This window comes from Anguilla rostrata, chromosome 5 (genome assembly GCF_018555375.3).
Source record: "Anguilla rostrata isolate EN2019 chromosome 5, ASM1855537v3, whole genome shotgun sequence".
Classification (NCBI taxonomy): domain Eukaryota; kingdom Metazoa; phylum Chordata; class Actinopteri; order Anguilliformes; family Anguillidae; genus Anguilla; species Anguilla rostrata.
In genome coordinates, this window is record NC_057937.1 from 5871254 (window position 1) to 5896622 (window position 25369).

Consider the following 25369-nt stretch of genomic DNA (forward strand, 5'->3'; position numbering starts at 1 on the left):
TGACATGAATGTAGAAACGTGGCGGCACCATGACATAGCTATGCAATGTGTGAAATATCATTAGCAAACCTGTCCGTGGTTTTAAAGAAGAACACAGGCCAGTAAGTACAGAAGAGCTGCCATTGAATCCATATGGCTTTGCAATATTGTAGCCGGTTAATAACTGAACATGCAGACTTGAACCTAGGACCCCATGTTCCCAAGACTGTAACCTCGCCCACAACGCCATAGCAGACTAGCTGTTTAAACTGGAAATGTTTCAGAGTAAAAAGGTATGGGTATTTTGCGTGTGTATGCGAGTTTTTGATTGGGTCATGTAGGTGAAGATTTGGCTGGTGTCGGTAAAATGTCCAATGGGGAGACATGTTGTTAGTGGGATTGACGGCAGGAAAAATAAGAAGAAGAAGAAGAAGAAGGAGAAAACGCAAAATCCCCTTAGTTTGGAGCTTTATTGTGTGGGCATGTGAAGTTGTTTATGAATTCTGTCTGTTGAAATGGGGTGAGAATGTGCAGAATTTAATGTTTTTAAGGGCTGAGTGTCTGTGGCTGTTGTGGTTATTTCTGTGGTGAACCCTCTGTGCTGTATAGGTATGGGGCATGCCCCCGCCAAGGCGTAACTTGGCGGGATGGCATACCTGCCAATAAATGGAAGCAAGAGCACCATCTAGTGGTTCAAATGGCTATTTTAAACAGAAAATTGACTTATGTTGATCGGTCCACCTTCTTGAATAGGAAAACTCAGCACCAAATACCGCGGCCACCATAGGGAAAAACAAGGTAGCTGACACGACAAAAATGTAGCTAGCTGCAGGTTGCGTCACGGATTTTAAATTTGCTTATAATGTTAGGTAGCCTCATATATTTGATTAAACAAAAGAAAATGCCTTTGAACCAGAGCTCTCAGTCATTTAAATAAATGAAGCAACTAAACGTTGCTAAGAGGTATCTCAAAATCATTTTTACATTTTATCATTTTAATTCATTGTAGCAACGTTTGTATCCACAGAATTGTTCATAAAAACACTTCCCCAATTTTATATGGCGGCTATTTATACACCCAGTCGTAAACTAAAAAAAAGTCAGGTGAAGTACCTTGCTGAAAGGAACAAGGCCTGGGCCCTGCCTGGTCACTGAACCTGCAACGTTTGCAGCCCACTTCTGTATCCCTCATAATATACAATTTGCATTTTTATTCCCTTAGGTGATAACAGAAGAAATATTTTTATATTTAATATTTATTTCATAGGCGGGGTCATAAACTATCACTGAGGACACTGAGATCATGTCATCAGTATTTTTTTCATGGGCATTTCCAAAGCCTATATTTCATTTCATTCTTTAGTGAGAACATCAGTTGAAAATTTCCTCTAATTTAAGCCTAATCTAGAGGTATGTGTACAGCACTTGCACCCAAAATTGCATCCTCACCCCAGCCAAGTCTCTTTACTTCAGTATTTTTTTTATATCCAGGTTACGCCCCTGTTTAGGGGAAGACACATACAATCATTACCAATTTTACATTGTTACAGCTAACCTAATCTATCCCTGTAAAGCTTATACCAGAGACTGTAAAAAATGGGTTTATACCAAGAACAATGGTTTTTGCTGGTTAGCCGGATAACGAACTCAGCGAACTGACAATTTCACTTCTGTCACTAAGTTTCATCATAACGGGCTTCCGTAGTCGCGAAATTGTCACGTGGATGTACCAGGAAGAGCTGGACAATGCCTGGAACAATGAGAGCTCTTCCCGTCCTGTGGTTCTTCGTATGAAATATAACTGTTAGCTGTGTTGAGTCTGTTAATCCTCAACTATGTCGCTTATATGTTATCAAATCAGCTGTCTTAGTCAAAACCAGATATAATTATTTTTACAATCGTGGCCCCAAAATGGCCAGTTTCAGCGTCGCCTTCTAGCGTGATGAGTATTAATTGACCAGGGTGGTGGCACGCTAACGACAGCTGGACAGCTATCAAACTTTTGGGTCTCAAGTGCGTTTTTCAACAGAATGCCATGGGAAACTGCTGGAGTCAGTGCTATGGGATGTTCAGGAGGGAAGCTAACAGGATCCAGCGTGGAGGGGGGTAAGTTGAGCGTTACTGATGACATTTTTAATCGTTCCAGTGTAATACAGTGTCCGTAGTGCCTCTTGTTTTGATATATTAGCTAGCTGCTCTACATTTGTAATATTTGAAGACTGGGCACATTACTAAGTGGTAACGGAATTTGGCGTCCCTTGCCTTTTGGTTTAGGAGTCATCCTGGAATTGTGGGTTTAATAATTAGGTGGATAGCTGTTTGTGCTGGTATCGACCGCCTAACACAGACTGTTCGGCTAATTAGCCGGTCAGCCAACCTGCTGGGTTGCACTCTACAGCATGGGTCTAAAACCCTGATCTTAGAGAACTGCGAATTCTTAATTCGCATCCAAGAATCCAGTTGAGGCGAATTCGCAGGGTAATAATAAACTGCTTTAATTGATCAGTTGGGTATAGATCCAGTGGCCTTCCAGGACTTGCTGTCCTGCGCGTGGAATATTTGACGTAGTTCTATCGATGCTGTTACATTGTCGCGATATTACATTGCAGTTAACGCTTCCAAAACGTTATCCTCGTACAATTGCTGTACAATTATGTCTATCTTTACCAGTTACTTAACTTGCATTTTCGGATATTCGCCCATAAATAACACATGTGGTGTCTCTGACATAGCTTTTGACGGATTTTTTCTGAGAAATGGGGCGTTTCTTTCTTTGCACAAACAATGCACGCACTCTAATGATTGGTGCAGTTGGCGCACGTGTCAAACCTCACAAATAGTTGGCTAGTTTCACTAGTTGCACTACATTACATTACATTACATTACAGGCATTTGGCAGACGCTCTTATCCAGAGCGACGTACAACAAAGTGTATAACCATAACCAGGAACAAGTATGACGAAACCCCTAGAGAGAAGTACCGGTCCAAGTACAGGGAACAACCGCATAGTTCAACTTGGACCCTGATGGTTAAACTGATTAACACTAACAACGAGAACGGCAACAACGCAATCTATGGAAAAATAAAAATAAATAAAAATACAAGTAGTCGTTAAGACAGTTGATGCGCCTAAGTCACCTAGTCCTGCTATATAGGGAACTAGTGGACCGTTTGAGACACTGCCTGGGTTTAATGCGAATGAGTGTACGGTTTGCTTTCATTGATGTAATAAATAGTTTTCTGTCAATTGTTTTCCATGTCTTTGTTTGCACAGGTCCAAGTATTTCAGAAGCACCACCACTGGAGAGCATTACACTATAGAGGTATCTTAAGTCCGCTGCAGTTTTAAGTACTTATAAAATCAGGCTTGAATCAGACTTTATGTAGTTGAGTAGGTACCATATGTACTGTTCGTAAATAGCCTACATTGTCTGTAAATCTCAACGGTGTTTAACTGTTCTTAGCAATTTGCCGTGTTTAAAGATTTTGTTTGGTTTTGTTCATAACTTGCACGCAGCTCTGACTGTTATTTTATGTTTGTTTTTCCAGTTTGAAAACTTGGTGGAGAGCGATGAGGTGAGGAGGTGAACGCTGTGCATGTATTGAGGAGGCGGTGTTGACATTCTGTGTTCTAATACTTTATTGAAACGCTTATCAGTAATTATCATCGATAACAGATATCAGTGATGACCATTATCAGAGGTGACCATTATCAGTCATGACCACTGTCAGTGGTAACTGTTGTCAGTGTTATCCAAGCAACTCAACGCACTTCTCGCGATCCTGACCGGGGGTTGTTTGTGCCAGAATAGTCTTGGAGTGCCACCCACCGACTTCCTGCAAACACACGGTGCGGTCTGTTTGGCCTTCGGACCGGTTTCATTCAGGACAGCCCAGGAGTTCTGTGAAGGCCCCCAGGGCAGCTCTCACGGGGCACTTAAATCCTTCACACGCCTCCCTGTGTGCCTGCGATACACGAAGGTGGCTGGCAGCCCGCTGCCCTTCTCTGCCAGCCGCCGGCTCCACTTTTGCCCAGTCGCCTTCGTTCGTTTTCCTCTCGATGGTGTTAGCCGCACGTTAATGGGGAGAGAGCGCCCCGCTTCCCGCAGTTTCTTCCAGAACGGGCCGTTTGGATCCGCCTGCCTTAAGTGCCTGACTCTCTTTGTCGGAGAGCCCGCGGCGCAGAGCGGCGCGTGAGACGTTACTCGATGATTTAAAGTGCTCGGGCCTGGAGGATAACTGTTATAGTGAACTGTTATCAATCATGACCATTATCAGTGATGCCCGTTAGCAGTGATGATCATTATCAGTGATGACCGTTAGCAGTGATGACCGTTATCAGTGATGACCATTATCAGTGATGCCCGTTAGCAGTGATGACCGTTAGCAGTGATGACCATTATCAGTGATGACCGTTATCAGTGATGACCGTTAGCAGTGATGAGCATTATCAGTGATGACCGTTATCAGTGATGACCATTAGCAGTGATGATCATTATCAGTGATGATCATTATCAGTGATGACCATCATCAGTGATGACCATTAGCAGTGATGACCACTGCCTGTGCTCCTGGGTGTTTAACTCACTTTTTCTGTTGCACATTTTTTAAAAATTGTCTTTCTCCTTTTTCTTTGAAGGGGGAGACTCCTGGGAGCAGTCCAAGGTGTGTGCTGTGCTGAACGATAAACACGATTCCACATGCAGTATTTCCCAGACTGCCTCTCTCTCTCTCTCTCTCTCCCTCTCTCTCTCTCTCTCTCTCACTGCGCTCCTTGTGTAATCAGGCTGTCAGTCAGGTAAAAAAAAAAAAAATATTATATATATATATTTGCAGTGAGCCACAGCTAGCCTCTGCTCACAGGGGAAGGTGTACGCTTGAAACATTTATTTCTCTTTGACACGTCTGGTCAACCTGTGGCCTTTCAATACAGAGTGCCAGTGCCATACGCAAGATGGCCACCAGAGGGTGTGGCAGAGCCATACTTTTAAAGCCGTTAATGGGGTACTTCTGAAGAATGAAAGAGGTTGTAGGAACTGAATATTGCTGTTGAGATCTTCCGATAAACGGGGGGACGAGTTTAAAGATCTGAGGGGACATAGGGCGTCTCGTGGACACGCTGGGCGGTGGCAGACCTCTCTGACCGTGGTGGGGGGGGTGTATGGGGGGGGTCCTGTCATCCTTTTTGACCTGCAGGCCAGTCAGCGAAGAGGAGATCAACCACCTGAGGGAACAGCGCTACGCAGCCATTAGCGCCAAACAGGCGCTCATCGACCAGAACCTGCAAGCCGAGGTAACCGCGTGAGCCCCAACTGTGGCTCCTCCCACCACCCCCGCCCCACCCCCAAACCCAACTCTGGGTCCTCCAAGCCCCTTCCCCACTCTGGCTCCTCCTCCCCCCGGCACCCCACCCTCCCCAGAGCTGGCTCCTCCGAGCCTCCCCCCCCCCCCCCCCCCAACTATGGCTCCTCCTCCCCCGGCACCCCACCCTCCCCAGAGCTGGCTCCTCCGACCCCCCCACCAACCCTGGCTCCCCCGCAGCCGAGAGGCTGAGAGTCTGGGCTCGTCCGGCCACAGCTGCTGTTTGTGTGGACGGTTCTACAGGCAGGCCTTGGCCACGGGAGCTGCTTGAATGTGTGACAGAGAGACAGAGGGTCTGTTTTAATGATCCAGCTTCACTAATGGTGTGTGCGTATCTCACCAGGGTGGTTTGCAGGACTGGTAATAAGGTGTGTGGTCTCAGCACTGGGGAGTCACTAGAATTACTAGAGCTGGGATAGGCTGCTGTTTGATCGACAAAGACCTTTTCTCCCCATGACCATTTGAATTTTTATTCACTTTCGTCCGTTATGTTTGGATTTGCACCTCCATTTACCCTTTGCCCTTTTGTGTTTCTATGGTTTTTGCCTTTTGATTTAATTTCTCCTTTTGCAGTCCTCCGCGCGTTTTTCACGGCTTAGGGAAGCGCCCCGCTCCGCGGTGGCGGAGGGGGCGGGGCTAACGGCCTCCTCTGTTGTGGTTTCTGCCCCAGCTGGAGGCGCGAGAGGAGGCGCTGCGGCGGGAAGAGGAGGCGGAGTACGCCGCCCAGCGGGAGGCGGCCAGGGCCGCGCGGGAGCGAATGCACGCAGAGGTGAGGCAGCCCCTCCCTCTGCCCCGCCTCTTTCTGGCTGCCTCTGGCCACGCCCCTTCTGGCTGCCTCTGGCCACGCTCATCCTCCCCTGGGCTCCGCCCCTGCAGAGAGAGAGAGAGCTCCGCCCGTCTTTAGGAGCTGAATATTTGGAGCAGTTGTTGTTTTAAAACAGGGGGTGTGTCTGCGTGCGCGTTCATGCGAGCGCGTCTGCGTGTGGGTGTGTGTGTGTTTCTGGTTGTGTGTGTGTGTGTGTGTGTGTGTCTCTATTCTCTGCTCCTAAATCACACAGTTATGCCAATTATTTACTTGGTTTGGCATTTCTAAATTGAAATGATGCACTGCAATCTAGGGTCCCATGCTGCATTTGCCTTATGCTGATATTGAATGTCGCAGTGCATTCTGGGCAGTGTAGTTAATTGAAATTAAGCCAGGGTAAGTGGCTTTCAGTCAGAGGGTCTTTTTAACACAGAGCAGCTGGTACAACAGTGGGTGTTTCAGGGGCATGGGCCTTTGCTGGCTGGCTCCTCCCCTCCCAAAAGGAGAGCCTGCCCCCCTTCCAGCCTGAGCGCACACGAACACGTCCCTCTAAGTTTACTCCCACTCCTCTTTCCTTTGCTCTGCTTTGCTTTGCTGATCTGTTCTTTCCGTTTGTTTAACCGCTGAGTTTGTTTGCGTTTCCTTTAACCTTGGTTCGGCCTTTCCCTTGGCTTGTTTTGGGTCCTCATTAACACATTGCCATGAGAATGCTTTTCCGTTTCACGGTTGCTGAGGAATGGGCTGTTAGCACATTGGTGCTGCGGCACTGTTTATGCGTGATTAACTCTGCAGAACGTTGGGCTGTATCTTTATTAGTAGTGTGAGTATAGTGGGAGTTGATGCCTGTCAGATTGTCTATTCTTTACTTCAGGTGCTGTGCATTTCCTGATGAGAGGGTGTGGTGGGTAAAAGGCGGGGTTTATTTTCTGAGGGGGTGTGGCCTCTAAAAGGCGGGGTCTATTTTCTCTGAGGGGGTGTGGCCTCTAAAAGGCGGGGTTTATTTTCTGAGAGGGTATGGTCTTTACCAGAAGCAGGCAGTGGAGGCCAAGGCAGAAGATGGACGTGGAAGTGGACACCAGAAGACGTGAGTTCTCCATTTTTACACAGCGCACTGCATGGCAGAGTGAAACTCTGGGAGGAAGGGGGATTTCTTACTGTGTGTGATTAGAATGTTCTTAACTGACATTCTAGTGCTGATGTCACAATCACTACTGGTGACTGAAAGCAGTAGTGATTGTGACATCAGAACACTGACTTAGAATGTTGAAAAAACATTCCAAAAAACCTACCACCTAAATGGTTAAGGAATATTGCTATGAGAAGACCGCATACGTTGTTTAAGAACACCTGTGTTGAGACTGCGTTTGATTAATGGGTTTACCTGAATACCTGAAGGCTGAGTGTAGAGCTATGAGCACGCAGATTCACTGTTTATCCTCTGCAAACTGCCCCGCCCTCAGGTTGGCCGCGGGAGAGGACTTTGAGACCCACGCGTCCAACGCGAAGACCCAGGCGGGGGGGGCGTCCCGGAGCAGCCGTGAGTCACTCGGCTGGGGCGGGGCATGGCGTGGTTTGGCGTGACTTCGGCTTAAAGTCGGCAAAATGAAATCGGCGCTCTGTGCCCCAGCCCGACGGGCACTCAGGTTCTGGCAATGAGACCGCTGATTTCCCATGATGCCGAGGGGGGGGGTGGGGTGTGCGTGTGCTTAAGTGAAACTCATTGTGCTGAAAAATGTTCAGTAGGATTAGTAGGGCTAAGAAAACAGTTATGAATGCTTATGAAGTTTTAAATATTTTTCTAAGTTAATTTTTATTTAAGTTTTGTAGGTAAGACATTATTTTAAAATTATTTTTTAAATGTAAACATACCTATAAGGAAATCACAGTATTGATACGTAGGTTAGTGAGATACGCACTGGTTATGATTAAGGCTGCAGCTGTATAAAATATGGTCCAAACTTCAGTTCAAAACATTGTAAAATATGCTCCAAAATACAGGCCTGGCTGCTGCCTGTGTGGTGGTGCTGCCGCTCCCAGAGAGTGACAGTGGTGATTTTCTGTCTTGTTATACTTATCTCGGTTATTAATACACATTTACATACTGACAGTGGGTAACGGGGCTTTTTATTTGATTAATACGAATATTGGAAAATGCCTGCCAAAGTTTGGCACGTGTCAGTCACTCGCTACGTAAACGATCCCGGCTGTGCTAAGTGAAGGGGTTTGTCCAGCTGAGCTCTCTCTCTGACTCTAAAGGTAAGCTTCACCGGAAGAGAAACATCTTTCTCATCGTCGGGCTCTGTGTTTTGAGCGGACGTCCCCTTTAACGTGAGCGGGCAGCAGGGAGTGTGTGTGTGTGGGGGGGGGGGGGGTGGGCGGGCCGCGGATGGTGCGATGATTAAAAACAGATGAGTACTCGTTTAAAAAAAAGGCAAACGGAAATTGTGCTCAGTTCAAGGATGGAAATTCCACAGAGGACGGAAAAAAAAAAGCCGCACAACTTGCTGGTCCACAATCCAAAACTGAAAGTGTTTTTCTGAGCACGGTTTTTGATGTGGTACTTGTGCAGATGTTTATGCAATGGCCTTACGGGGCAGTTGCAGGAAACTGCGGTGCGCTAACCTCAGGTGTGTCTGTCGTTTGATGTGGGATCTTCCAGGGGACTACGCTTGGTGCTTAGCACTGTAACACAGGAAGACTACAGCCCCCAGAGTGCAACTAGAGCAGCGTGTTCCCCCAGTGTAGAGCACTGTAGAACCTAAGAGTTACAAAACAACTGGTGAACTGCGAACATTGAATGAACCCAGAAATGGCACAATGACACTGTTTTTCCTTTTCAGAATCGAGCTCAGTGTTCTCACTGCTGCAAAGGCAGAGCATTTACCTAAAATCTCAGTCTCACCTTCCATTAGTTTGAAACACTGTTATGACTGGCCAAAAGGACAAAACCTTCAGTAACATGAATAAAATTAATAATACCACTGACCACAGACCTCTGCGAACGCAGGCCACTGTTAGGGAGTCCGTTACAGTAGTACAGTTGACAGGCACCCACTAAGGCATTTTGACAGTAAAAAAAAAAAGAAATACAAAGAAACATTCAGCACATAGTTGTAAATTTGGTGGACGCATAGAACATGAGTCAGCTGAGGGGTTTTGACCAATGACAGCTTGGGATTTTTATCACGGTCACTCGCCAATGTCACGGGCTGCTCTTTTTTGTGATAGGGGTTTCCTCGGAGACCAACGTGGCCACTCCCAACACTGAGAGCAGCTATGATGTCACCAGCAAGACTCGCTCCACCAATGAGGATGGGACCTCGCTTGACCTAGAGTGGGAGGATGAAGAAGGTGAGTCTTCATCACACTTCATTATTATTATTATTATCATTATTAATAATAATAATAATAATAATAATAATAATGTTTATTATTACGGTTTACTAACATGTTGTGTGCCACTTCAGTATTCTTGCAATTAAATACTTACTGTTTCGTGAACCAAGTCTGAAATGATCAATGTAATAATAATTATAATGCGCAATGCTAATATGACTTAGGGGTGGCCCTCGTAGTTCACCACAGTGCCACGGAAGTAATCTTACCGTGTTACTCAGACCAGAGCACATACTGACGCATGAACGAGGCCTTTTCCTCGGCGTCCACAGGAGCCTGCACGTCTGGGCGTAAGTGCAAATACAGAGAAGCAGACTTTCTGGGCCTCGGGTTAGACTCAACATTGACCAACGGGGCGTTGAGCTGCTTCATGAGCTATAACGGAAAGCACAAACAGAGAGGCGTCTTATAAACATAAGCTCACCGTGAAACTGAGCACTGAAACAACGCAGCCCGCCATTCTTACACTGCTCTTATCGTCCCATTCTTTTGCGCCGATCTCATCAGTAGTAAGAAAACGAAATACCAGTGCAGCAGGTTATATATGAATACACCACTGAGGAATCTTGCTCGTAGCGACAAGCCAGGCTGAGTTTCTGATGACTAGCTAAACTGGATTTCTGATGTGCATTATTTGGCAATGGTCATATTTCAGGGCCCTGATCCTAGATAAAAGATCTTCCTGGTTTGAAAGGTGCTGAAGTTCAGTTTCTCTCAATGTTTGCAGGCACCTCAAAAGCCATGCTAAGGACGTAAAGCGTAGAGCATAACACACTACACTGATAAAGCCTACACACACACACGCACACACCTACACACCCACACACATGCACTCTCACACACATACACACGCACACCGCAGACACACACCCCGTCCCACAGACACACTCCTCATCCCACAGACATGCCCCCGTCCCGCAGACACACACCCCCTGTGACTGAACCAGGCCCACTCCGGCCCAAAGGCCACACTGCCCTGCCACCGAGTTGGAGGGGGCTGCGAAATATTCGGGACTGGGGTCTGGAATGTTCCGGTCTCCTCTCCCTGTTTCTGGGTTTGGTACTGGTGGATTCTCTGCAGGACGCTAAAGTATAACTTTACTGCTAAAGTGCAGAGAATTTTAAAAAGTATAACCTGTGGCAAAAAAAAAAACATTTTTGTTTAGGAAAAAAAAGCGGTAAAAAAGAAAAAAAGAAAGATGGGACAAATATCAAATCCACAGCATTTATTTTGCGTGAGAATGTATTATATGAAGATATGAGTCCATGACGTGCGTCTTCTGGAGCCTCGGTAAGAGCGCTTCACTGTAGGAAAGGCACGTTCTGCGTAACAGGACATTTTGTTCCGTTTTTGAAGAGGAAAGGAAAGCAGACCTGGGCTCCTCATTGAGCGGGATCCTTTCACTTTGCCAGATCGGCTAAAAAGAGCAAACACACTCCTCTTAGAACAGCCTAAATTAACGGTATACCCATGTAAGCGATTTTAAAGAAGGACATTGAAATGTGTGAGTGTTTTTTTTTTTTTTTTAAATAAATTAATTTTAAATGTTTTTTTTTAATTAATTTTTTTATTTTATTTACCCAGACTCTTCTCAGTTCAGTTCTCTAAAAGTCTCGTTTTTTTCCACCCTTCCTTTTGCTTTTCAAATGTGCAGCAAAAAAAAAAGAGCAGGAATTGCTGACCCGGCTGGCTTTTGTTCCAGGTCCTTTTGTCGCGCGACGCGACGGGTTTGTGTTTTGCGGCGCTCGCGTTCGCCCCAAAAAACCCCACTCTGTTCTGTTTTCGGGAGCCGGTGGAACCCCGCGGCTTACCCAAAAATCTGTCCTCGGTCGTTCAGGCGGGCGGCATAATGGCAGGAAACCGGGGGTGCGTGGAGCGGACGGGCGGATTGGGGGAACGTCGCGTTTGGAAAGTACTGGCAGATTTTTTTTTCCACTTCCTCATGCAGGCGGGGAAACTGATGAACAGTTGTTTCCTTGTAAGTACGCTGAGGTCGTTTAAATGAACTGGGTCCTGAAGCCACAGCTTCCTCAGATGTACCCTTAAGCACCAGTCTTCTTTACGGTTGCATTTCATTAAGGAGGAATCCCAGGTGACTTGAGGAATTTTTGGATTTCCTCGGATCTAGAAAAGAAATAAAGCAAGGACTTGAAATTTTCTGGAATTTCCTAACTGTATTTTCTGAGCCCTGATTTGTTTTGTTCTCTGCCCCTATTTCTCTGAGCCCTGATTGGTTCTGTGCTCTAACTATATATTCTCTGAGCCCTGATTGGTTCTGTGCTCTGACTCTATATTCTCTGAGCCTTGATTGGTTCTGTGCTCTGACTCTATATTCTCTGAGCCTTGATTGGTTCTGTGCTCTGACTCTATATTCTATGAGCCCTGATTGGTTCTTTGCTCTGCCCCCATATTGTCTGAGTTCTGATTGGTTGTGTTCCCTGACTCTATAAATCTCTGAGCCCTGATTGGTTCTGTGCTCTGAATCTATAAATCTCTGAGCCCTGATTGGTTCTGTGCTCCGAATCTATAAATCTCTGAGCCCTGATTGGTTCTGTGCTCTCCGGGCTGCGCAGGCATGTCGGTGGCGGTGCTGGTTCCCGAGCGGTCGCGGACGGAGGAGGACATCCTGAAGGCGGCGGCCGGGAGGCGGGGCACGAGGGGCAGCTGCCCAGCCTCCGCCTCCGAGGACTCCAACGCCCTGGAGTGGGAGAACGACTTCGTCAGCGCCCACGGCGACGACTTCGAGTGCGACGGCTTCGTCAACCCCCTCGCGGACACGCCCTCCGAGGTCACCACGGAAACCTCCATCTCCGACAAGCAGGACAGATAGTGCCGGAGGGTGGTGGTGGGGGGTTTAATCCAAAATACAGACCCGAACGTTTGTCTTGTGTTATTAGACAAAACTTTTACCAACCTGCTAATCAGAAGCTAAACATTATGAGTAATTTTTATGAACTGAGGGCTGTTTTGACTGCTAATTCTAGCCAGTCACTCCGCTCTCTGTGCTGTATTTGGTACTGATTTGTTGGTGGGCGAATTATACATTTAATTCAATCCACACACTAATAATATTAACAGCTGTGTTTGAATGTAATGGGCAAATAATGCTGATCCCCAAAAAATCTGACGTGTGGAAGATGTCTCTTTCGATTGGCCGGTGGGTCAAAGTTTCAGTTCTGTCCGATTCTTAGACTCGGAAGACTCCTGATGGACACAGTTTTCATGTTTTTTACATTCTTGCTGGATTTGGCCTTAGTTTGGGCCAGTAGGGTCCTCTTTATTCTGCCTTTGCTGTCTATAAACGGAACATAATTTTCTGTGTAGACAGGATAAGTGCAATTTACAAAGTGCTCTGATCAGCTGTGTGTGTGTGTGTTTGTTTGTATGTAGGGGTGATGCGAGCCTTCCTGAGATAGGCTAACACACAGTGTACAGAATTACAACTCTCTTCTGTCTCATAGTTTTGATTCTTTATACTTCAGTTAATTCAGGGAAACGTACTGTTTGTACAGTACATCTGTTTGACTGATATTGACTGATATATTTACCATTGTCGCGGTTCCCTCTAGTTTGCAATCATGGATTACGTTCACTGTAAATACTTGCACGGTGTTAAAGTAGGAGTTAGGCTGAGTGGCTGCATTTTGCTTTTTTAAATCAACATTCCAGAGTTTTAATATATTAACCGAGGAGTCCCCAAATCTGGTTCTGGTGAGCCACAGGGTCTTCTTGGGTCCCCAAGCCTGGTCCCGCACAGGGTCTTCTTGGGTCCCCAACCCTGGTCCCGGAGAGCCGCCGGGTCTTTTGGGGCCCCCAACCCTGGTCCTGAAGAGCCGCAGGGTCTTTTGGGGTCCCCAGCCCTGGTCCTGGAGAGCCGCAGGGTCCGCTGGTTTTATAGTCATGGTTATGGTCAGTCACGAGTCTTTCTTTTCGGGCTCCCGTCTCTCACCGATTTCGGAAGGGCGGTGCGAAACTGGCGAGCGCCTGTGAACACTGGCGGGTGTGTGTGAGCGCGTGCCGCCTTGTTCTTCGCTCTTCGTCGCAGTGCTCGTCTTCACCCGTCTCTGCCTGTGTGTGCGCGTGTTTTCTACCGTGCCTGTTTTAGACGCTTATTCTGAGACGTTTGTTTAATGTTGGACACTGCACTTTTTCTTGTGTTTATCAACACTTTCCTCTGTCGTTTTCACTCTCTCTCTCTCTCTCTCTCTCTCTCTCTCTCTCTCCCCCTCTCCCTCCCCTCCCAGCACTCTGCTTGTTTATTTTTCCAATTTTCATCCCTCCCCCCGGTCCTGTCGTTACTGTCCACAGTTGCAGCACGTTGCGGTTTCAGCATTGGGCAATGCGTTTCTGCAGTTCCTTCACGCACCTAACCCCCCCACCCCCACCCCCGCATACCGGATTGCTGCTGTCATTTCGTTTGACGCATTCCTGATTGTAACCTTGTTGCATGCCATGCGACGCCATGCGGCGGCGTTAGGGTGAGGCATGCAGGCCCCGCGCGTGTCTCCAGAGCGCGTGTGCGGCGATGCGCCACACGGTGGTCTGCCTTTGGCGGTGCAGACGTTCCCTCTGATCTCTTTAGGGCGACTGCACTCATAAAACATTAACAGCAACAACACTGGAGCAGCCACTGAACAGGCTGCGCTGGGCTCCTCGCCCTCTAGTGGTGAGAGTCCGTTACTGCGGGATCCTTTTCTTTGCTGGCCTGGTCACCCTCTGGTGCAGGGGACACTCAAATCTGGACCTCGAGGAGAGTTACACTGCTTTTTTTCCTTCCCCTTCATTCCCCTTCACCTGGGACACCAAGTGAGTTAGATTTATTGGCCAGTCAATTAATTAATCCATCAATTGACTATCCGATAGAAAAGGAAAACCAGCAGCACTACTGACCTCGAGGGCCAGGTTTGAGTATCCATGCCCTAGTGTCTAAGGCTTTAGAAGAGGAAGCCAGATCAGTTACTGAGTGAGTTCGTGAGAGAGGATCGCTGCTGTTTTTGAGGCTGCTATTAAACATAAGACAAATTCCCCTGGGACACAACCTATGCATCCAAACTGTGCACCAGTTGACCAAAGAAGTGCTGGCTGTGTGACGTGTGTAGCTCTATAGTAACGTGAACTCTCCGCCCCTTTGCTTCATATCTTTCAACAATTCTTGGATATTTTATGCAAGACCTTTTTTTTAAACTTTGTTTTTTTTAATTTGAATAATATATTCAAATGCGGGACACGATCCAGCTGGGCCTGTGTGAGTAGCCGTGACAACGGGGGGTGACTTGCATGAGGTGGGGCGGAGCAGGAGGAAGGCCGAACGACGGAGGCGCACAGGTGTGAGCCTGCTTTTTTTCGGGGCGCTTTTCGAGAGAGGCGCGCTCCCACCGCGAAAGGGCGCGTTTAAGGATCACAACCTTCTTTTCTGAAAAAAAAAACCAGTTTCTCAATCGCACAGAGAAAAGACACGTACTGTACTTGGATGTTTTCTTCAGGAAAACTTTGCTTTGGCTCATCTTCAAGATGAAAAGTGTTTTTTTTTTTTTTTTTGCTTAGTTAAGCATTCTGTGAGGTTTTGGTTGTTGAAGTCTGACACAAATAAAATTGAATGGGGAGGAAAAAATGAACTGTCCTTTTATTATGCGACTGTCCAATGCGCATGTATGTTACATACACTATATGACCAAAAGTGTCTGGACACCCCTTGGTCTTGGGCTGTTTTTCATGACTTGGGCTAGGCCCCTTTGATCCAGTTAAAAGCAAATCTTAATGCTACAGCATACAATCACATTCTAGATGGTTCTGTGCTTCCCAAACAGTTTGGGGGAGGCCCTTTCCTGTTTTAGCATGACAATGCCCCCGGGCACACAGCGAATGGGAATGGTTTTGTCGAGAACGGTGTGGAAGCACTTGACTGGCATGCACAGAGCCCTAACCTCAACCCCATCCAACATCTAGTATAAAACCTTCCCAGAAGAGTGGAAGTTGTTACAGCAGCAAAGGGTGGACTAACTCCATATCATTGCCCATAATTTTGGATGAGATGTTGGATGTCACATGTCCACATACTTTTGGCCATGTAGTGTACAATGATTTATTTTTCCCAGTTCAGAGGAATCTGAAATCTACCCATGAAAGACAAAAGAATGGAATTCAGAATATTTCTTAAAAACATAACCTTTATTTAACTATTCTTTAATTTGTGCAGATATGGATACAGTATTTTTTTTCAAAGTCATTTGCAATATAAAATGTTAAAACAGGATCCATTTCCAATCAAATTATTTCTTCTTCAAACAAAACCAGATGACAAAAAATGCAGCATGGAGACAGGACAGTTTACATTTGAAAGATTCTCTGATATGGTGACGTGAACCCGAAGGAGATTAGAACAGTCCATGGAATGCTTTGGCCAACAAGGCTTTCTTGCACAATGAAATATGCCCTCAAAATCAGTTTAGTTTGGGCTGTATTTAGTCAAAACGTAACTTAACATTGACTTATGCTTAAATTTAAATGTAATGTTTTTTCTATTTTTTTTTTTTTTTAAATCGCACGGTTTGAGTGACATGAAGTAAAAAAAATGCAATCCCAATGTTTGAAGTCAATGTTGAGAACAAGTGACTGAATCCAGGTTTAGGGTGAAACCAAAGTGAACTATTAAAGTTTTTTTTATTAAAGTTTCCATATGAGGTTTTTACCTTGAGCCATGCATTTTCACACACTTTGGAAGCAGACTGCGTACTCTGTTCCTTGTTTCAGGCAAAGCTCTTATGGACCTGAATAGGGGAAGTCAGCCATTTTGGCTCTTAACCGTCTGGAGTTTTGCACACTTCCTATGCCACCACATTTACATACTTACATACATGAAAGGCTGAGCCACAAAATAACCTCAGATAACCTGTATAGACCAGGGGGGAAGCTCTGTATTCTAAACCTTAAACTTTCTAACTGCCATTTTTTAAATCTCAAAACTGCTGCAACCTGCCAACTTATGACTTGCTGACCTACCAGAATTTCCCACCCCTGGCTTATAAAAACTGGCCCATCGGTTCCTAAGTGGTCATTTGAGAGAGCGAAGCAGCTTAGCTACAACTTGCCACCGATGGGGGCATATGACAAGTCTGTCTGGTCCCATTTTTATGGGCACAGCTGGGGGATATAGGAGTTAGAGGGTGGAAGAGATGCAGGAGCTGAAAGTGAATACAACCTCTGATCTTGCTGCCGATTACTGGCTCACAGTTGCTGCGTGACGTGGATCGGGCACGGCTGCCCCACCATGAAGACACTTTGGCCTCAACTGTGGATTGTCCACTGCTTACTACACTTCCACCTCCAAGCCCCACACAGCCTATTCACTTTATACGTAAATATCCACAGCGCGTTCTTCCGCAGCAACATGGCATATAACAGCCACGATATAGCAGCCATGGCCTGCACTACACTCAGTAGGAAAGTGGATTTATTTCTGTACGGGGAGAACACTGGCTATTTTGACTGCCTTCCTGTGTGCTAGCTCAGAGGTGTTCATCCCATCCAGTTTGAGAGCCCCGGGCCCTAGCTGGCATTTCTTCGCGCCTCAAAGTCAGCAACAAGAACAGACCCACGTAGCCACGGCGAGGTGAGTTAGCTGGAATAAACCGCTATAACTTATCAATCGCGTGCTGAATAACAAACGACCGGGCTGTCCCCTGACACCCCGGGGGGGGGGTACAGCGGTGAACACCGCCCCGAGGCGTTCCTTTGCTCGCTCACATTCCGGGTCTGCAAACAGACACGCTAGAAACCCGAACACCATAAAACACGATAAGATATGACATCGCTCTGCGAAGGGGGAGTGTCTCGGTCTCGGTGCGTATATATACGGGGGGGGGGGGGGGGATTAGAACGAAAGTCAGAAGTCTGCTTCGGGTCCGACCGAAGATCGGGCGCTGGAAGAGCAGTTAAACATTAACGCCAGATTAAACTTGGGCAGATACAGCAGCCTAAACTCTTGACACGCCCCGCTTTCACATACCAGGGATGAGGTGTGGAGCGCCTAAAAGCTAGCCTCGTTTTCGGGTCACTGTGACGGGTTTAACAAGGTGCGATTCAAATGTTGACTTCTAAAGAAAAGCGCTAAGCCAGCAGATGTATAACAAAGGATGTGTTTACGCTCCTGCCCCAACCACAAAAGCTACAAATAGCAGTGTGCACCGTCACCTCCATTGTGAGTGAGAAACGGTCAGGCTGAGCGTCTCTATTTCTGGTAAATATCTGAAATAGTTTCTCATACCCATACGAAAACCAGTTCGCTCTGAAGACATTTCCGCTTCACGGCATGCAGAAGGTTTATAACAAGGCATGCTCTGCTGATTATAGAAACCTTCATGTACATCTTCAGCTATTGTCTGCTGAAGGACAAACATTTATCAGAGAAGGCTGCCATTACCCCTCATTGTGGTTTTGATTTCGTTCTGTGTCATTAGAGCTTTCATATCCAACCTAACCGCTCTCACTAATCTAGCTAACCACAGTTTTTTTCCCCCCTCCATTACACAACAAGAAAGGGCCTACCATGTGAAACCGATGATGTGGATCTAGAGATATGAATTGCGTGTACAAAGCATAGATTAATAATATGATATAAAACGGAAAGCCTAAACATGCTCGTGTCTCCATTCTGCGCAACTGTGCGCAAGGACAAGCCCTCTTCTAGCTCCTTTAGCTTTTACCCCCTTTTTTTGGGGACGGGTGCCTAATTCAGTAATAGCCCCATTAAATATTCTAATGACATGGACTTACGTTTAAAGTCATGACAGTTTTATACTTTTTTGGCCACAAACAAAATTTTCCCCCACTTTTTTTTGGGACCATACCCCCCCCCCCCCAGAACTATTTTAGGGGGGGCTAGGCCTCGGAGACACAAACACCTACAATCATACGTCTGGAACTAAGGCTCCACCACCTCCTTCCCCGCCCCCTGTGTTAGACTGCTCCCTGGCCAGAGGGTTGGCACTAGTAGGCAGACTCTCGCAACAACATCCCCCACGAAAAAACCTTGTTACCTTCAACCAAGAGAGAGGACCTGCCAGGATTTTCCATTGCCATGGCAGGTTCAGCATGATAACTAAGTCTCCCAAAACTTAAAATTTAAACATCTTCATACAAGCAGCGTCGTGCCAAAGGGGTTTGATACTTAGTGTAAAAGCAGCCCTGCTACTGCAAAGTGCAATTTAATGATAGAACAATCCATGCTACTTACAAATATGAATTCCATCTTCCAAATGTGATATATATATATATATGATTTTTTCCATTTGAATCATTTAAATAAATTACTCTCCAGCTACCAAAACCCAACGCTCATATATATTTTATTATAAATAACATTCAGCTTGGCACTTCACACTGTTGACGTGAGACTGAGGTTCCATGGGTCGACCAAATATGTACAGCAGTCGGCTGTCAATTATTTGCTTTTTTTGAACGAACCGATTAAAAGGCATTGCCATCCACCGAAAAACAATGGTTCAGGTTCAAATCGGTGGCAGCTCCGCCCATCCGTCGCTCCGTCATCACCACGTCACGCCTGCCTGATATGCACTTCCCTGAAGACTGCAACACCGGAGCCCCGAAACGCACAACGGAAGCCGGCATTCCACAGACAGAGCGCCCCCCTTCCCCCGGTCCTCCGTCCCGAGAGAACGCCTTTCCCCCGAAGTGTCGGCCGTTCGCCTCCGAACATTACTTCTGAATGTAGATGATGACGATGCAGAGCGCGCCAACCAGTCCCAGTGCCTGGATTCCCAGGAACCACAGCATCACCCAGAAGAACACCACGACGACCGGCTCCACGATCTTCTCCCCGAAGTACACCTGCGTGAAGCCGACGCCCCGGAGGCACTTGTTCAGCTCGCCAAACAGAGTCCCCAGCTTCTCGCAGTCGTCCACCGGGGGCGGCTGCGGGTCCGATCCGGACGGGCCCTCCCTGAGCGCATCCTGTGAGAACAGGAATGGTTAGCCCAGCAGTCGCAAAACGGGGGCACTGCTTTGTGCGTACAAACAATGACATTGAATGGAGCGATGCTTTTATAATTGAAATGAGACATACATCTAAGGAAATATTTTGGGAAGAGGCTAAATTGGCCTAAAACAAAAACCAGGCTGTGCTTTGGTACCACGCCACTGCTTGCTTATTAGCTTGCTGACAGAAGACATAGAGTTTCAAGCATCGCTTACAGCACGTTATGACGAAAGAAATGTTTTACAGAAATGGCTCAACGTTTAGGATGGATTAAACTTAAGTTTCCTTCGAGTAAGTATAACTAAATATTTACAGAATTGAAAGATAGGGAAAGCACTGTGATTTACAAAAAACTAAAAATAAAATATTGAGTAGCCTATCTTATCATGTAGCATACCATTAGAAGTGACAAGTGGTATAAACATATAAATTGGCCTGCTGATGGAAAGCAAAATCTATGATCCAGTGTGTTCTCAACATGGTAACGGACTTCATCTTCAATTCAGCGTTCGCCCAACATTTCCAAGTTTTGGGAAAATCCCCCAATATACGGGGGTTTATCTTGATGATGGGGAAATGCAACACAGTTTGTTGGGTTTCTTTATTGAGCACAAGACATTGGCGTGGCGACGTTTATGATGCCAACAATGAGTGAATTCCCTAGAGTGTGATTCTCATAACTCAAACACCAAGGCATCAAAGCGAAACACAGGTGCTTTCCATTTCCTTGTTCAGTCTCCAGTCTCCTCAAGAGGATGAACAGCGTCAGGATATACAGAGTGTGAGTGTGTGTGTGTGTGTGTGTGTGTGTGTGTGTGTTGCTCGCTGTCAAAGATGATGGAAAATTTACAGGACAGAAATAGTTTGTAAATGGACTTGCTGAACATAGTTCTGAGGTCTAGCAAGTCTCAGAAGCTAACTCACCTGTCTATTTATCACCTGAGTGAGAAAGTGACTGCACAAATTCCTTCCAAGTTATTCAAACCAGCATGGTAAATTCCAGAATAAATGTCAAACCTGCTTCAAAAATAAGAGCGAGGAAGTGCTGTATATAACAGTGCGTGTCATGTGACATTTAAAAAAATGGATTTGGCTATTTTCTTCGCTACCTATAGGCATTACGCCTACTAGTAATATCTTCAGCAGATATGGGCCTATTTAATCTGTGAGTGTAACAGTTTGTTTGTGACCAGAGTTGGAAAATCCGATTGATTCAAATTCAGAAATGAATAGTTCCCTACTCCTGCCTAATTGTGTAGTTCTTATGGACAGAATACCCACTGATCTGGCTGTCTCTCTTTGACTCTTTGTGACATGCTATCCCCTGCTTTTTTGTGTCCAGGAGATAACCAGAGGTGAGTGTTCAAGAACAAATCAAAATTATTATAGGCTTGTTTTGACTTCATTGACTTCATGGACTACATTGGTTGTGCCCCAAAAATGTTTAAATGCTGTCAGTAATGCCCTGGCATTCTAAAAATTATAATTTCTGTGTAACATATTGTTTGGGTATTGTTATTTGCAGATAGATTAAACCAGTATCGAGCGAGAGATAACATTTAAATGCAGCAAATACGTTGCCCTACATTCATTATGATAATTTATTGTCACGTCTTGGGTAGGCTATGTAAGACATGTAAGAAAATTTGTGAAAACACTCAAATCAAGGGGAATTGGACAGAGTTGAGGGAATTTTAACACGGGCCTGGCAACATAGCTCTCAGCTCTTGCATTAATTTCACCTGCCATCAACACCACTTCGAAACGTTCCGCAGTGTTCTGCCCATATAACTCGCTAACGCGCTATCGCGCTTTGGTTTATCTTTTTATTACGCAAACCGTCGTCCCGTTGCCAAACACTCAATGATCTCTGTACAGCGCTAAATGCTCTTACTTGTTTTACATAAATCAGCCGTTTTAGCGCGTGGAAAAACAGAAAGTACAGGCTACATACATTATCACTTGAAGTGTTACTTACTATTAGAATGCATTATCCCTGGAATGTGTTCACAGGAAACATGACCTGTATGTGTGCTTTGGAAATCTGCTATTGGTCCGAAGATTGCAATATGAAAAACAGAATAGCCCATTGCTTGCTAGTTAGGTATAGTGTTAAGTGACTGAAGTAAACAAGTAAGATGCGTTACCATTCCCACAAACTTACTATCTACCCCGCGACAAAACAGAATTATTTCAACGGATTAAAATGACTTTGTTTGCATTGATTGTTAATGACTCTATTATCGCCTGGCAGCTAGCATTTCTGGCGTATAGAAGCCTACCTGCCTAGCTGGCTCTACATCGCGCTTCACCGCATGATGTGAGTGAAATCTTCTCCGGCGGTTCTCCAATTCTTCAAAATCACGTCGATGCAGTACTGGTCTGTCACTGACAGTTGGACCCAAGGCAGACATTTTTATTTGAGTTGTTCCGGGGTGTCAGGGTCCGCTTCGGTCAGGCTTCGGTGAAGGCTTAAAACAGATCCTAAAGATAGCCTTCCTGACAGCATACCCCACAAGCTGTTCAGCTGTAATGCTGTGTGATCTGACGTAACGAGAGGAGGAGCTTGGAGTCCGACTGTTATTTCACACAGCGAAAGCAGAATACACCCATTGCGCGCCACAGACATCAGACACATGAACGCGCGCGTGATCTTAAAGATGACTCATTGTGGGTACACATTTTGCTTGATATGAATATTTCCAACACATTACAGATCAGACCAGTAGTAAAGCTGGAAAGACGCTAAACAGATTCCATATTCCATATATCTTTATTGTCCCACTATGGGGAAATTCGGTTTGCAGTCAGGGAGATACAACGCCAATGATTCACACTCATAACAAATGAAGTAAAACAACAAATAAGACAATTGATACAACCAATTTACCTGAAATACACATAGTTTTTTCCAAAGATTAGATAGATTGACCGCAGTAGCCAGTTTAGGGCCGGGGTGGAGATTTACGAAAATCAGTCGCTATTTGCTGAACACTAGAAAGCTGTGTGAATCTCCAGTGTTTATGCAAACGATCGTAAACAAAACTGGATTCGTTTAATTAAGATCACTTACCGATCACTATGAAAAAATCAATTATCGAAGCGTCGGGGATTGTGTTCATTTAATTTCATCAGTTGCCTATAATTACTTTAAAACGGTACACTTTGCCAACGTAATTTTCTGACAGTAGGTAGCTAATCGGTAGCCTATAGCCTACCAACATTTAGTCTATCGTGGCACTTTAATCCCAGGCACAATTCATAGTTGAGAACATATAAACTGATTTGACTTACTTGATATTCAGATGAAACCATTTCAATGTAATTTATATTCTGGGTTTGATAAACCTAGGGGGCATGAAGTGGTCCATAGTTTTTGTTTTCATCAAGATCCATTTATGAATGACGTTTTTCAAAATGATTCCGATAAGATGTAGCCCATTCATACCTTCCACTGTGTAGGCTACTACCATGCACATTTATGATCACCAGCTTGTGACGTCAAAGTAGTCAATGTATCTACACGAAAGAATATTTCTGACCCTCTGTCACGTCATCAAAGTTTAGATATATCATATATAAATTTCCACACCAAACAAGTAAAGTCAGTTCTTCGCCATACTAAGGTTGTACAAGGTCTTACGTATTCAGCGAAAGAACCAAGCGTTCAACATGATATCTTCTGAATCCGAACAGTACGACTACACGGACGATTTAGGCTATGGAATGTTCGGCACGGTCGCGACTTACCAGCGGCAAAGCGACAAGAAAATCGTTGCAGTGAAGAGACTGTTCCACGTGAACAGTCGGATGGCCATCCGAGAAGCACGACTTCTATCTGCTCTCACGGCCCATAACGCGTACAACCACCACATTGTACGCTTCTATGAAGGTTTTTCGGACGATTTTTTCTTTTACATAGTGGAAGAGGCACTGGAACAGAACCTGAATAATTATCAGAAGACGAACGCGCTGAAAAGGTTTGAAATCCGGGACGTCCGGACGATTGTTCTGCAGCTGCTCATTGCGCTGGCCAAACTGGAGGACATGGGGATCGTCCATACTGACATCAAGCAGGAGAACATCCTGCTCGTTAACCATGGCCGCCAGCCTTTCCGAGTGAAGCTGGCTGACTTTGGCTCCGCCATGACCGCAAACGAGCTGGCTAAAATGTGGACGCCATACATTCAGCCCAGGTTAGCAGACACTTTTCCCAACATCAGATTGAATTGGTTGGTTGACTGGTGGCTACAATGTAGGCCAGTATAAGTTTTTAAAGTTTCACTGGCCCAGTTTCACTGGCTAGGAAACAAAACCTTCATGACAGAATTAGCAAGAAGCTATAGGATACCCTGTCCTAGATTCCAAATTATTGCTACAGGTTACGCTACAAAGTCTCAATGGCTAACCATTGCACTTAATTAATTACTTTTTTACCTGTGCAATTGTTGCCTCGTTTCAGATTTGTTCGAGCTCCCGAGGTCCTCCTGGCCTGTCCGTGCAACCCGAAGATCGACATGTGGTCTCTGGGCTGCGTGATGGGGGAAATGGCAATTGGCCGCATGGTGTTCCCCTCGCTGTGTGAGCTGGAGCTGGCCCACAGCATCTTTGGCACCCGGGGAATGCCCTCTGCCGCAATGCTGAGCTCGGGCATCAAAACAAAGACGTTTTTTGATTGGGTGGAAACCAGCAAGGGGGTATATGGCTGGCAGCTGAAGCCATACAATGTCAGGCAGCTGTTCTCAGGGACCCAGAGCTTGAGGGGTTATGCGCCAGCCAACCTGGACCTGCTGCAAAACATGGAGGAACTAGAACACGGCTCAGAAGAGCAGGATTTTGCAGAGCTGGATGACCGCAGGAGCCTGGTGGACCTGCTCGACCGGATGCTGGTCCTCGAGCCGGAGCAGAGGGTCGGCCCCAACCAGGCCCTGCGGCACCCTTTCCTGACCCTGAAACACCTCAGCGGGCGCGCAAAGCCCCTCGCGCAGTCCTCGCTGCAGGCGTACAGGGAGGCAGGCGTGTGTCCGCCCCAGGACCGGGCGTGGAATTGCGACTCCTCCTCTGAGGAGGGCGACCCCGAGGTCCCGAAGAAGAGGAGGCGCTCCGTGAGACGGTCGCTGCGCTCGTTCTTCTCGCGCCTCTTCTCACGCCGGCGCAAGAGGCAGCCTGCGACCTCTCAGGTCAACGTAGACCCCCCGGAGGGTCCCAGCTCTGCCGCCCGCGGAGGCCAGCCGGCCCGAAACCCCGTGACGACGGAGGTGAGTCTGGAAAATGTCTGGAGGTCCTGTGAAAGAAATGAATAGAGCTCGTCTTAAATGTTGTCCCATAATGCAAAGGTGACGTGGATACTGCTAGTGGGGGGTTATATACATTTGTTGTCAAATTACAAGACTTTTTGTACCCACTACAGCAGCAAAGCCCGGAGGCCTCGAGCAGCAGTTCAGCCTTCGAGTCCGAGGAGAGCAGCACTGAGGACAGCGGCGGCGCTCCGGCCGCCCCCGAGGGGCCCCCCAAAAAGAGGGGCTTCCTGAAGTGGCTGCGGACCCGCTTCTCGGGATGCCGGGGCAAGAAGTCCGCCTCCACTCCGGGCAGCAACAGCAGCCTGTAGGGTTTTGGGGAGGCGGAGAGCACGGGAAACACCAGAAGATGGTGTGGTGAGGTTGTCATGGCTCTGGCCTTCCTTTGTTGCGAAAAAAAAAAAAACCCCTCAGCTAAATGTAGCTGAATTAACCACTCATTCCTGTTACTTGGTGAGGGAAGTGAAGTTAGGATGCCAATAGTAACGCCCCAGGCCAAGAGAGATTTGGTAAGTACGTTTGCTTGCTGCGTCCG

The 25369-nt window shown here is 46.4% G+C and overlaps 3 protein-coding genes across 5 annotated transcripts; 2 read left to right on the forward strand and 1 right to left on the reverse strand.

The window, feature by feature from the left end:
• The first annotated feature begins 1678 nt into the window (after positions 1-1678).
• Positions 1679-16067, forward strand: ap1ar (adaptor related protein complex 1 associated regulatory protein). Of its 3 annotated transcripts, none has more exons than XM_064334775.1 (10): positions 1679-2085; positions 3255-3303; positions 3530-3556; positions 4620-4645; positions 5177-5273; positions 6012-6110; positions 7178-7230; positions 7607-7683; positions 9375-9497; positions 12117-16067. In XM_064334775.1, exons 1-10 carry the CDS (start codon positions 2015-2017, stop codon positions 12371-12373), a joined length of 879 nt encoding a protein of 292 aa, XP_064190845.1. In that variant the 5' UTR covers positions 1679-2014; the 3' UTR covers positions 12374-16067. The 3 variants fall into 3 exon arrangements, with proteins under 3 accessions (XP_064190845.1, XP_064190847.1, XP_064190844.1); XM_064334774.1 differs by having other exon boundaries at positions 1680-2085; positions 7175-7230; XM_064334777.1 differs by lacking the exon at positions 6012-6110 and having other exon boundaries at positions 7175-7230.
• Positions 15693-22104, reverse strand: fam241a (family with sequence similarity 241 member A). The gene is made up of 2 exons (XM_064334778.1): positions 21820-22104; positions 15693-19512 (listed from the first exon to the last, which is right to left on the reverse strand). The coding sequence occupies exons 1-2, from the start codon at positions 21949-21951 to the stop codon at positions 19258-19260; spliced, it is 387 nt and encodes a 128-aa protein (XP_064190848.1). The 5' UTR covers positions 21952-22104; the 3' UTR covers positions 15693-19257.
• Positions 22105-22204: 100 nt separating this feature from the next.
• LOC135254532 (homeodomain-interacting protein kinase 4-like) lies at positions 22205-25234 on the forward strand. The gene is made up of 3 exons (XM_064334773.1): positions 22205-23733; positions 24000-24795; positions 24948-25234. Exons 1-3 carry the CDS (start codon positions 23210-23212, stop codon positions 25143-25145), a joined length of 1518 nt encoding a protein of 505 aa, XP_064190843.1. The 5' UTR covers positions 22205-23209; the 3' UTR covers positions 25146-25234.
• Positions 25235-25369: the final 135 nt, after the last annotated feature.